At 37.1% G+C, this 12,926-nt stretch overlaps 2 protein-coding genes across 2 annotated transcripts; both read left to right on the forward strand.

Annotated features, from left to right (window-relative positions):
- The first annotated feature begins 1,871 nt into the window (after nucleotides 1-1,871).
- Nucleotides 1,872-9,030, forward strand: kcnj8 (potassium inwardly rectifying channel subfamily J member 8). Its single transcript, XM_054624402.1, has 6 exons — nucleotides 1,872-2,477; nucleotides 4,882-5,030; nucleotides 5,918-6,078; nucleotides 6,637-6,776; nucleotides 7,483-7,699; nucleotides 8,388-9,030. Exons 1-6 carry the CDS (start codon nucleotides 2,107-2,109, stop codon nucleotides 8,643-8,645), a joined length of 1,296 nt encoding a protein of 431 aa, XP_054480377.1. The 5' UTR covers nucleotides 1,872-2,106; the 3' UTR covers nucleotides 8,646-9,030.
- Nucleotides 9,031-9,953: 923 nt separating this feature from the next.
- On the forward strand, nucleotides 9,954-11,339 carry LOC129112819 (nuclear factor 7, ovary-like). The gene has a single exon (XM_054625053.1). It carries the CDS (start codon nucleotides 9,954-9,956, stop codon nucleotides 11,337-11,339), a length of 1,386 nt encoding a protein of 461 aa, XP_054481028.1.
- The last annotated feature ends 1,587 nt before the right edge of the window (nucleotides 11,340-12,926 follow it).

Raw genomic sequence — 12,926 nt, forward strand, 5'->3', positions numbered from 1 at the left:
TAATTTAATGAAAGTCAAGACTTTAGTATCAATTTTTCACGTTAGAGTTTTTTAACATCTTTTATCCCATCTTTGTCTTAATGTTTGGTTTTTTAAATGAAGCACAAATGTCGGTTTATTTTGGGGTTGAAATTGACTGTTAAATGCATGAAACACAGAGTGAACATTTCACACACACACACACACACACACACACACACACACACACACACACACACACACACACACACACACACACACACACACACACACACACACATTATCAGACTGCTCTTATGAATGCACATTTTAATACAACTTAAATACCAGATATCATTTTTACAAATAAAGGTTGACTTTGTTTTTTATTCTCAATGTATGTAAGTGTACATTCTGTATATCCAAGACTTTTTAAATATATATAACAAAGTATAATATTGTGTGCCTCATTTTTTTTTTTACTCTTGAAATGATAATAAAATGCTTTTGAGTGAAATGAGCATTCTTTTCTTTCTCAATAAACCTGCATCATGTGACCCTCAACACATCGACTACTATACAATCTGTTGCTAAATGGCGCCTCCTGGTGGCCACGTTTCAAATGTCTAGATATTAATTCTTCTCTGTTTAGAATGTAAAACTTGGGAATAATGAAATAAAATGACCTACTCCAGTTTTTGTCAATGAATATATCAAAAAGCCACATTATGTTTTAGGATAATAATGTATTTATATTTTTCCATCAAAATGGCAGCAGACTTTTAACCTGCTTTACATTTAACTGTTTTGATTTAATTATAACACTTATTCAGGTATAAAACAGACACAGAAGAATTAACAGAAGTAAATTGTAGTGTCTTATTTGACCTATATTGTTATATTTATAAACATCTGACAATTCTATCAATATGTATAATTGTAAAGAAAGATTTTTTTTTTTTACAATAATTAGTTAAGTAGTTAACGTTTAACTTGACATTAAAATAAACATAAGACATTATATAAACTATATCTTGTCTAATTTATACATTTGTGTGCATTATTTGCGCATTTTTTATTAGAAAATTGTACTTAATGTGAATCTGAATAAGGTTAAAAGTCAGTCTAGGGTGCATCTCTTGATTTAAACTGCAAATTGAAAAGGAGAAAAGTCAAATTTGAGCTATTAATTCATATTTCAAAGACAATAAAATGTTGCTGTAGAATCAGTAGCTCTGCAATGGGACTAAAAGTCCATTTTACATCCTGAATGAAAGCTGCATTAGCATCATAATTAGATATAGAACATAACAGTGAGCAAATAATTAAAAGTTCACCTATAAGGGGATAATACACTCATTTTAGACCTTAAAACCCATTTAAAGTGTTTATATTAAAGATGGAAACAAGTATTAAATAAATACTTTAAAGTCTAAAATAACTTCATTTGATCATCTAACATGATTCATTTAGGGGCTTAATGACTTTATATAAGACTCTGCAATGGGAATAAAAGTCCATTTTACATCCTGAATGAAAGCTACATTAGTATCATAATTAGATATAGAAGAGCCCATTAAACTATAAGATTAGAACAGTGAGCAAATAATTAAAAGTTCACCTATAAGGGGATAATACACTCATTATTAAAACCCAGAGTGTTTATATTTGGAAACCATGTTTTAAAGTGTTTATATTAAAGATGGAAACTTAAAATAAATACTTTAAAGTCTAAAGTAACTTCATTTGATCATCTAACATGATTCATTGAGGGGCTTAATGACTGTTTGTTAATTGATTGACATGTGAAAACACTTTTATTCTGTTCCTTTGACTCCAAATGTCGTGTTTTCCGACTGCCCCTGAACGGCCCGTGGAGGCAGCAGCCCCCTGGTCTGAGCTGGTCTGGACTCTGGAAGCTGGACTACGTCAACAGGAGGAGAGGGGACCGTCCCAGACCTCCAGACGTCCTCCAGATGTCCACAAGAGCAGAAGACTTCATGCGTCCTTGAGAGCTTTCTGTCTCCACTGGGCTTCTTTGGGCATCTTTTTGGGCATCTTTGGGCATGTCCCATCCGTGCGTAAAAGCGACTTTGACATAAGGATACTAGACGTTTTACTCATTTGTTTTCTCTCAAACTGCAGAAGATGCTGGCAAGGAAAAGCATCATCCCGGAGGAGTTCGGTCTGCCGGGCCTGGCCTCCCGCATGCCCCGCAAACCAGTGTTCAGGGACCGCGTAAACAAGGCGCGCTTCATCGCCAAGAATGGTTCCTGCAACCTGGCGCACAAGAACATCCGAGAGCAGGGCCGGTTCCTGCAGGACGTCTTCACCACCCTGGTGGACCTGAAGTGGCGCTTCACCCTGGTCATCTTCACCACCACCTTCGTCAGCAGCTGGCTGCTGTTCGCCATGAGCTGGTGGCTGGTGGCGTTTGCTCATGGAGACCTGACCTCCAGACCTCCAGACCCTGAAGACCTGGTCCTGTCCACCAAGAACTACTGTGTCACCGGTGTCAAGTAAGAAATGGTGGAAATTTGGATGATTAAAGTGTGTTTGAGGTCACTTAAACTCTTTGTTCTTTATTGTTTCTATGCATCCAAACCTCCTCCTCCTCCTTCTTCTTCTTCTTCTTCTTCTTCTTCTTCTTCTTCTTCTTCTTCTTCTTCTTCTTCTTCTCCTCTTCCTCCATTGTTTTATTATTGAGGGGGAGAAAGAGGAGTTAAACTCTTTCTTCTTTATTGTTTCTATCCATCCAAAACCTCCCACCCTCCTCCTCCTCCTCCTCCTCCTCCTCCTCTTCCTCCTTCTTCTTCTTCTTCTTCTTCCTCCATTGTTTTATTATTGAGGGGGAGAAAGAGGAGGAGAAGGAGAGAACGACCTTCAGGGGGCGACTCCTCTGGTTGTATAGAAGTCTATGAGAAAATGACTCTACTTCTCTCTTGATTTATTCCCTCAGTAAACATTGTAAACATGAGTTAAACTCTTTCTTCTTTATTGTTTCTATCCATCCAAAACCTCCCACCCTCCTCCTCCTCCTCCTCCTCCTCCTCCTCCTCCTCCTCCTCCTCCTCCTTCTTCTTCTTCTCCTCTTCCTCCATTGTTTTATTATTGAGGGGGAGAAAGAGGAGGAGAAGGAGAGAACGACTTTAATTATTACAGGAAGTCAGGGAACTATTTGCTCTCATCATTTCAGGGAAAATAAAGTCAAACATTTAGGAGGGGAAGAGTTTGGTACCTCCCTCTCACTGTAGCTCACCAAGTCTTTCCTCCCTCCTTCCCTCCCTCCTCTTCCCTTCCTTTCCACTTTGTTGTCCACCACCTCTCCTTCAGGTGTTGGAAAGTAAGAAACCAACATTTACTCAACTTCTCCCTCAAGTGTTTCCATTTTATGCCATTTGAAACTTCAACTTCACTGCATTTCAGATGGAAACATGACCCTCTTTACCTCAATACATTTATTTAACAGCCATATTTTCTGTTCAGATTAATACTTAACAGAGATAAACATGTGTTATGCGTGTAAAATAAAATGCATTACGGTTTAAAGCAGGCGGCAAAGTGAAAAGTAAAGCAAATAAAGTCTCTTAAACTTGCATTCTCTCTAGTGTCCACCAGGGGGCGACTCCTCTGGTTGTATAGAAGTCTATGAGAAAATGACTCTACTTCTCTCTTGATTTATTCCCTCAGTAAACATTGTAAACATGAGTTTATGGTCTCAATCTCTAGTTTCAAGTCTTCTTCAATACAGCATGATGTTCATTTAGTAAATGATGCTCCATTTAGAGTCAAACAGACCATAAAGCAGGGGATGACGCTGAATCTAAGCTTCAAAACAGCAATCATTAGACCACTGGTTAAGGTTGACCTAGATCCACTAGATTCTCCTGTTTGAGGCCTGAAGAGGGAAATGTTTCCAATATTTCACAAAAAAAGCAAATGTTAAAGAAAAATATGAAAACTTTTTGTGTATCAGATTTAAATTTTTTATTCTTTATCATCTCTTGACCCCTCAACTTTACCTGCTGACCTTTTGGAGGGGCCCGACCTCTAGGTTGGGAACCAGAAACAAAAATACTTTAATAGACTTCTGGGTGGAAATTGGTACGTTACAGTTGCACTTATATATAAGCATGACAAAATATAAGGAAAATAGTGATAAAGGACAATGTAAAACATATATAATGTACATAATGCTACAATATAAAACATATTAAGATAATACAAGTAAATAACAAAAACAAGGAATGAGAAATACAATAAATAAATACATCAAACACACACAAGTGAATAAAGTAGAAGTGGGATCTATTAAGTGTGTTAAATGTATACAATAACAGTCTAAATAAGAATATTTATACATGAAAAAACACCAGAATAAACTAGCTAGCAGTATATAAAGTAGTTCAGAGAAGATCCTCTAACATTGATGCTTCAGTATTTATAATTATCTAATAATATCACAGGAGACATTTTACTACACAATGAGTACTTTTACTGTTATACCTTAAGTACATTTAGCTCACAACATCATTGTACTTTTACTTGAATGCATGGCTTCTTTGTGTCATGTAGTGATTTGTACTTTGTTGTATTAGTAAAGGATCTTAATACTTCTACTATTAACGCTAAACATGAAAGAAATCGCAAATAGTTGACCAAATATGAGCAAAGTGAGTATAATAATAATAAATAAATGATAAAAATAAACCAGTCGGACTGATTTAAGAGGAATTCTGAAAAAAGTTCAGATATTTAAAGCTGCAGCAGATGTTTTTTGTTTTTGTTTTCTAGAAATAAACCAACAAGTCACTGAGGATGGACTCTGTTCAGCAGAGTGAAACTGATCTGATGTCTGAAATTTAATTGAGAAAAAGCTAAATATTCCTCTCTCTCTCTCTCTCTCTCTCTCTCTCTCCTCAGGTCGTTCACCTCGGCCTTCCTGTTCTCCATCGAGGTTCAGGTGACCATCGGCTTCGGAGGACGAATGATAACGGAGGAGTGTCCGACCGCCATCACCGTCCTCATCATGCAGAACATCATCGGACTCATCATCAACGCCGTCATGCTGGGTAAGAAGAAGAAAGTAATCTTAGAAGTACTCTTAATTATAATAATAATATATACATTATATTTGTATAGTGCCTTTAGAGGTACTCAATGGCCCTTCACATGGTTTTAACTCAGTAAAAGTAGTAATACCACAATGTAGAAAAGGTTAAAGTACAAAAGAATTTGCATCAAAGTAAACTTAAAGTACTAAAAGTAAAAGTACTAATTATGCCCATTTGTGATATTACTGTTTTAAAATGCATTAATGTGTTTATCCCTTTAATGTTGCAGCTGATATATCAATAGGGGGCTTGTGAAATCCACCAATGGATCAATAAAGTTTTATCCTAATCCATAATAAGACATTATCATTTATTTGTTCATCATATTTTTTATGTTAATAATCTGAATCTGAGTCCAATAAAGTAAAAACTATATTTCCTTCTGAGGTGTAGTGGAGTAGAAGTATAAAGTAGCATAAAAATAGAAATACTCAAGTAAAGTACAAATAAAAAAGGATTTAACTGATTTGATGATATTAAAGATATTAAAAATATAAAATGTAGGAAATATAGACAGTTGGAGCCTCAACTGTTAAAATAACTGAATAAAACTCCAACACCCATAATGCCTTGCTTTGTTTTCATTCAGCCCAATAACCCAGGCATGGATTATCAAGAACATTTGGCACAAATAATCCACATTATTCCAGTCAATAACTACATAAAGAATACTACTGATTGGCCTGTAGGGGGCGCTGTAGTACAGAAGGTAGTTATTAGACATACAGATGTTTTGTTAGGATGCATTTGAAATAAGTGGGGATTTGCAGCTTCATTTGTAATGTGCAAAATATCTATTTTTGCAATACACATGAATGTAAACGTGTCCTTTTGTCCGTCCTCAGGTTGTATCTTCATGAAGACGGCTCAGTCGAACCGGAGAGCGGAGACGCTGATCTTCAGCCGTCACGCCGTGATCGCCGTCAGAAACAACTGTCTGTGTTTCATGATCCGCATCGGAGATCTCAGGAAGAGCATGATCATCGGAGCCACCGTCAGGCTGCAGGTGATTTATTTATTCTTTATTCTGTCCCGTAGTCAAATATGATGTTTGTTGAACAGCGTGTTACTCCTTTAGAAGGAGGTTTGGGCATTTCTTTCTAGGTATAGAAAAGAATGAGATATGGAGCTGAGGAAGGGGGGTAATATTCAGAGAAAAAACTTAAAATATAGGTGATTAAAGTCGGTAATAAAAAGAAAAAACTTGGATACTCACTGAGATTAAAGTGGTAAATTTGCGAGATGAAAATCGTACATTTAGGAGAAAGAAATTGGATATTGTCTGAGATTAAAGTGGTAAATTCACAAGAATGAAGTCGTATATTAATGAGAAAATACTTGAATACTCTCTGAGATTTAGTCCTAAATTTGCAAGAAAAATCCTGGATACTCTGCAAGATTAACGTGGTAAATCTAAGAGAAAAAACTTGGATATTCTCTGAGATTAAACAAATTAGTTTTTCCTCTAAATTCTTCTGTGATCTCAAAAGAAGCAAAGTAATCTTCTCTAAAAGGAGCAGAAATAAGGTTGAAATGAACGAATAATGAATCATGACGTCTGCAGGTGGTGAGGAAGACGACCACGCCAGAGGGGGAGGTGATCCCCATCCATCAGATCGACGTCCCCATTGAGACCGCCGTGGCGAGCAACAGCCTGTTCCTCCTCGCCCCGCTCATCATCTGCCACGTCATCGACAAAAACAGGTACGACGAGGTGCTGTGCATTTATTATTTATTTTATTATTATTTTATTTATTTTATTTATTTTATTTATTTTATTTATTTTATTTATTTTATTTTTATTTTATTTTATTTTAATTTAGATTTATATTAAATATATTTTTTTTTATTCTGGAAAATCTGTGAAAGCACTTTGTTTTACAAAGAGCTGTATAATTATAATAATTATAACCTGTTGATGACCTGTCAGCCATTATTATTATTATGATTATAATAATAATAATTATTATTATTTTAATAATTATTAATATTATTATGAATATTATGAATATTATTATTTATTTAATTGTTATTATTATATTTACATTTATTTTTGTGTCCTCCTCTCTGCCATTATTATGATTATTATGATTATTATTAATATTATTATTATATTTAAATTTAATTGTGTGTCCTCCCCTAAGACCTGTCAGCAATTATTATGATTATTATTTTTATTATTAATATTATTATCATTATTATATTTATTATATATTTTTTTAACTGTGTGTCTTCCCCTCAGCCCACTGTACGACCTGTCAGTTATTATTATTTTTTTTTATATTATTATATTTTTTATTTAACTGTGTGTCCTCTCCTCAGCCACTATAATGATTATATATATATATTTTTTTATAATTATTATTTATTTCATATTATATTTTTTATGTAACTGTGTGTCCTCCCTCAGCCCGCTGTACGACCTGTCAGCCATGGAGCTGCAGTGCAGCGACCTGGAGGTCATCGTCATCCTGGAGGGCGTCGTGGAGACGACGGGCATCACCACGCAGGCCCGGACCTCCTACATCTCTGAGGAGATCCAGTGGGGTCACCGCTTCGTTCCCATAGTAACGGAGGAGGAGGGCGTGTACTCCGTGGACTACTCCAAGTTTGGAAACACAGTCAAGGTGAAATGATTGGTACACAAAGTATCAGAACAAAATGTTACCTGTATCCTTATTATTATTATTATCACTTATTTATTGATCATAATTTATGCTCTTTTTTATTCACCATAACAATACATATATATCAAAAGAGAAGCAATGAGAGGAAGTAGAATTTAATTTAAAGATATAAAATCTTATTTGAGAACCAGCTGCATATTAAGTCCTTGTAAATTTCCCATTTTCAATTTCCCAATTTAAGCTTTTATTTTATTGTTTTATTTATTTTAACTCTTATGGGTTTTTTTTATTATTCAACTTTTCGCTTACGTTTATGTTGCAAAATTTTAATGTTAGTTTGTTTGTCCAGACTTTAGGCTGTTATTTCATTTTAAATAAAAAAAAATTTAATAAACTTATGAATGTTTCTTTTAACAATACCCAGTTATAATACATTACTGTTACAAATAATTATTATGATAACACATTTATTTTGTATTGCACTTTAAAAGGTACTCAAAGGTACTTTACATGGTAAAAATGTAGATAAATGACATTATAAAAGTAAAGATAAACAAAAAGAAACATTGCATTTCTAGCATCACAAGTAAAAAAAGCAGCTTTAACATGTGACATGTGATCATAATTTGCTAAAGGACAGAAAAAACACATATTTATTTATGTATTTATTGTAAAATGTGTCGTCCAGGTAACGACGCCGCGCTGCAGCGCCAGAGAGCTGGACGAGAAGCCGTCCATCCTGATCCAGACGCTCCAGAAGAGCGAGCTGTCGCACCAGAACTCTCTGAGGAAGCGGAACTCCATGCGACGCAACAACTCCATGCGTAAAAGCGCAAGAAGCGGCGCGGGCATGCGCCGGAACAACTCGGGCCTCCTCGCCTCGCCCAAAGTCCAGTTCTTCACGCCGTCCGAGGGCGGAGTTCAGGTTCTGAACGCCGTCACCTGACATGAGGCCTGCCCCCTGCTGGCCGCCCTGCTCCTCCTGGCGGTGAGGAGGATTGTGGGTGTTGCCGTTTCTCCGGCTCTGATGGGACTCGTTCTCTTTCTGCCTCATTTAGTCTCCCGACACTTTTTTTTAAGTGCATGTGGAGTGATTTAGTTCTTGTTTTAGAATTAACTGATCGTTTATTTCTCCGCACTGATGACGCCACGACATCAAGTGTTTCATTTTTGTTTTCTTCGTTATCATTAAAGCAATAATTACAAACATTTGGGCCTTTAAGTCACAGTTTAACTACTATGAGTGAGAATCAATCACTGTACTGTACGTGTGTGTTTTCACTTTATATCATCCTTTGTGTTTGAGAATAAATGCACTCTCTTCATCTGAATATGGTTTCAATATCTGAACTGATCAATAGTCGTTATTAAGGAGAGACACATGCATTGATCAAATTTGACATTTTGACACTTCTCCAACACGTCTTCTTTCAGACTAGTAGAGATGCGTTCAGAGATATGCTTTGCAGCAGAATCTGCTGGTTATTAACTGAAAATTAAGTAAAAATTGGCAAAGTAATATGAAAAGAGGGATTTATTTTTTATTTCATTTAGCTTTTAAACTCAAACGTGACGTATAATGCATAAAATACTTTAGGTAAATATCAGACAGCTTCTTTCTTGTATTTATGATTTCTTCATTGATTTTTTCAGTATAAAAACAAGACATGAACATTATTGATTTGCAGAGATGAAGTAAATGCAATAAGGAAAATAATAAAATCCAGCCGTATCTGTTCACTGCAGGCATTACAGCAGATCAGTTAATAAACCACTTCCTCCAAAAGCTGCAAAAGTCAAAGACAAACAGCTGTGGGATCAGATTTTTGATGAACTCTCACCAATGATGATTTGATTTTTATTATTATTATTAAAACATTTTACATGCTGTACATGCATATTTATCAAATTTAAAGAAGCAAACTCCAAATCCGACACTAGCTCTTTATCTTCCTGTGATATTACGTAATGTGACTGCGCAGTTAGAGAGCAGAAATGAGGCTCAACCCCTCCCATCACTCAGCTGAGTGAAAAAAGGAAGCAAGCATGTTGTTATTCTGTGTCGAGTGAGAAGAAATAGTCTCAACTTTCAGAACCAAAACCTCGATTTCCACTGGAGAAGTTCGGCTACAAATCAACAGGAAATACTGGGAATTCTTCCACTGGTAATACACTCTTCTTGTTGTTTGTGCAAAAGAAAGAACAGCTTTAAAAGCAAAAGTGAAACTAACTGTGCAAAGTCTCGAGAGAAGACATGGCTTCCAGATCAGAGGAGGATCTCTGCTGTCCCCTGTGCTCAGACATTTTTAAAGACCCAGTCCGTCTGTCCTGCAGCCACAGCTTCTGCAAAGACTGTCTGCAGGGGTTTTGGGCAGAGAGTCCAAAACACGAGTGTCCGGTCTGTAAGAGAAGGTCTTCAAAAGATTTCCTTCCTTTGGATTTTGCACTGAAGAGCCAGTGCGAGGCCTTCCTACAGGAGAGAGCGTCAGAGCCGCTCTGCAGCCTGCACTCTAAAAAACTCTGCTTCCTCTGTCTGGATGATGGACAGCTGGTGTGTGCTGACTGCATGGATGCAGAAACCCACAGAAACCAAAAGTTCACACCCGTCCACGAAGCTGCGAGAGACCGCAAGAAAGAACTGAGAGATTCCTTGAAGCCCTTGCAGATGAAGCTGACGCTGGTTCATCGCGTTAAGGGAAACTGCGATCAAACAGCAGAGCACATTAAAGTGCAGACGGAGAGCACCATGAGGAGGATAAAGGAGGAGTTCAAGAGGCTTCACCAGTTTCTAGACGAGGAAGAGGAAGCACGCATGGTGGCGCTGAGAGAGGAGGAGGAGAGGAAGAGTCAAGTGATGAAGGAGAAGATTGATTCTCTGAGCAGAGACATCACAGCTCTTTCGGACACAATCAGATCCACAGAGAAGGAGCTGAGAGCCGAGGACGTTCAGTTCCTGCAGAACTACGAGGCCGCGGTGGAACGAGTCCAGCAGCAACATCTGCCACAGCTGGTTCCCGGGGCTCTGATAGACGTGGCCAAACATCTGGGCAACCTGAACTTCGACGTGTGGAGGAAGATGAAGGAGATGGTCTCCTGGAGTCCCGTGATTCTGGATCCAAACAGCGCTCACCCGAGCCTCGTGGTGTCTGATGATCTGACCGGTGTGAGGTGCGGCGAGACAGAGCAGCAGCCGCCGCCGCCGCCGGACAACCCGGAGAGGATCGACCACTTCATCTCCGTCGTGGGCTCCGAGGGCTTCAACTCGGGCTCTCACATCTGGGAGGTGGAGGTCGGGAGCAACGAGGCCTTCGTGCTCGGCGTGTTAACGGAGTCGAGCGAGAGGAAAGGGATCATCTGGCCCGGGTTGTGGAAACTGATGTTCTGCGGCGGGGAATACAAAGCACTCTCGCCATCAGACACGGGAACCGATGTGGAAGTTGCGATGAACCCGAGGAGGATCCGGGTGCACCTGGACTGGGACGGAGGGCGACTGTCGTTTTCTGATCCCGACACCGACACACACATGTACACCTTCACACACACTTTCGCTGACAGGCTGTTTCCGTACATTAGCACCTGGAGCAAAGTCCCGCTAAAGATTGTAGCAAAGCAGCCACTGATTTCTTTAAACGTGCAATAACTGATTTATTTGGTCATAATTTGGTCATAAGTTTGACGGTCAACTCAGTAAAGATAAGATAAGTCCAATACTCCTCTGGTTTTGTATAAATGACATAGTCTATAAAGAAAATGTAAAATAAACTCTACTTCCAATAAAAAAACAGTAGAAAAAAACTCTCTATATTTACAGAACAACTATTTTAACTATTTATTCCCTCAGTAAACATTGTAAACATGAGTTTATGGTCTCAATCTCTAGTTTCAAGTCTTCTTCAATACAGCATGATGTTCATTACGTAAATTATGGTCCATCTAGAGTGAAAAAGACCATAAAGAGTAAGCTTTAGGGGCGGGCTAGCTTGTGATTGACAGGTCTCTACCACGGCGTTGTCCGGTCTGGGAGTTATCCGTGTTTTCGTCTCATACCTTTAACAGTTTCACTGTTCGTTTTCACTTCATGAAAGTTATTTGTTACATTTTCGCTAAGCCTATTTTACTGCCGAAACATGAGTTGTTTACTGTTACAGTATGTTTGGTTTTACTTGGCTCCACCCACTATTTGCAACGGTTAAGGTCAAGTAAGAAGAGGTCAATACAGTTAACGGTCCCTCTAACTGTGTCAAACAATTGAAAAGCCATAATATGTTTAAAAGCTGTGTAGAGTTGGGTGATAACGCTCTGTGATTTACTGTTGATTAAAAAGTAGAGATAATATATTTAAAGTACATGTAAACACCGATATCTATCATTCTGATGTCATAGATTCAAATGTATAAGCTTGAGACTACGTTTTGTAATCTTATTCTGCCGATAATATATATATCTTTGTGATGTGGAGGACATATGTAACAACAGCAAATGAATGAACATAAACAAAAAAATATTGATGCATATATGTTAACTTGTAAACACATTTTCAATGTATTTATGTAGCACTTTAAGCCTTGGATGTAAGAGTTTAATTCAAAGTGATTTAGCAAGTTTGTCTACTGTAAAATATATTTTTAGTGTCATAGTATTTGTAAGCTTTATCATTATTATCAAGCAACAGTTGTACAGTGAATTAAGCTTCATGTATTTGATGCTTTTGATCAACAGGAAAAAACAACAACTAGGCAAATATACATCTGTTTTCCCTGGCCATGTGTGAAAAAAAATGATTAAGGAGAATAAAACAGCATAGTTTATACAATTATATCTGAAATGTTTGGTTGCTCAATGGCAGCAATGATGAAGTAAGGTGCAGAAAACCTTTTGTGACTTACTTGTTTTCTCTTTTAGTTATATAATATATATAAACAAATGCCATCAGATCAAGAATACACCTGCTGCACACCCTTCATGTGTACTGTTATTTTTTAAGCAAATTAAAACCTAAATTCAACAATGTCTAGCTGTAATATCTTTAAAGAATTCAGGAAACTCATATGAAAGCATAAAAACATTATATAATATTAGAATGGAATAACTATAATAATCAACAAAAAAAAAATATATATTTATGACAAAAGGATAATTTGTTATCAAGTTTTAAAATGATATCCATAAATAGGATAGAAAATGTATTAACAGATGCATTATTATTATATTATATTCCTTTATTGAT

The sequence above is a fragment of the Anoplopoma fimbria genome, chromosome 23, assembly GCF_027596085.1.
Source record: "Anoplopoma fimbria isolate UVic2021 breed Golden Eagle Sablefish chromosome 23, Afim_UVic_2022, whole genome shotgun sequence".
Classification (NCBI taxonomy): domain Eukaryota; kingdom Metazoa; phylum Chordata; class Actinopteri; order Perciformes; family Anoplopomatidae; genus Anoplopoma; species Anoplopoma fimbria.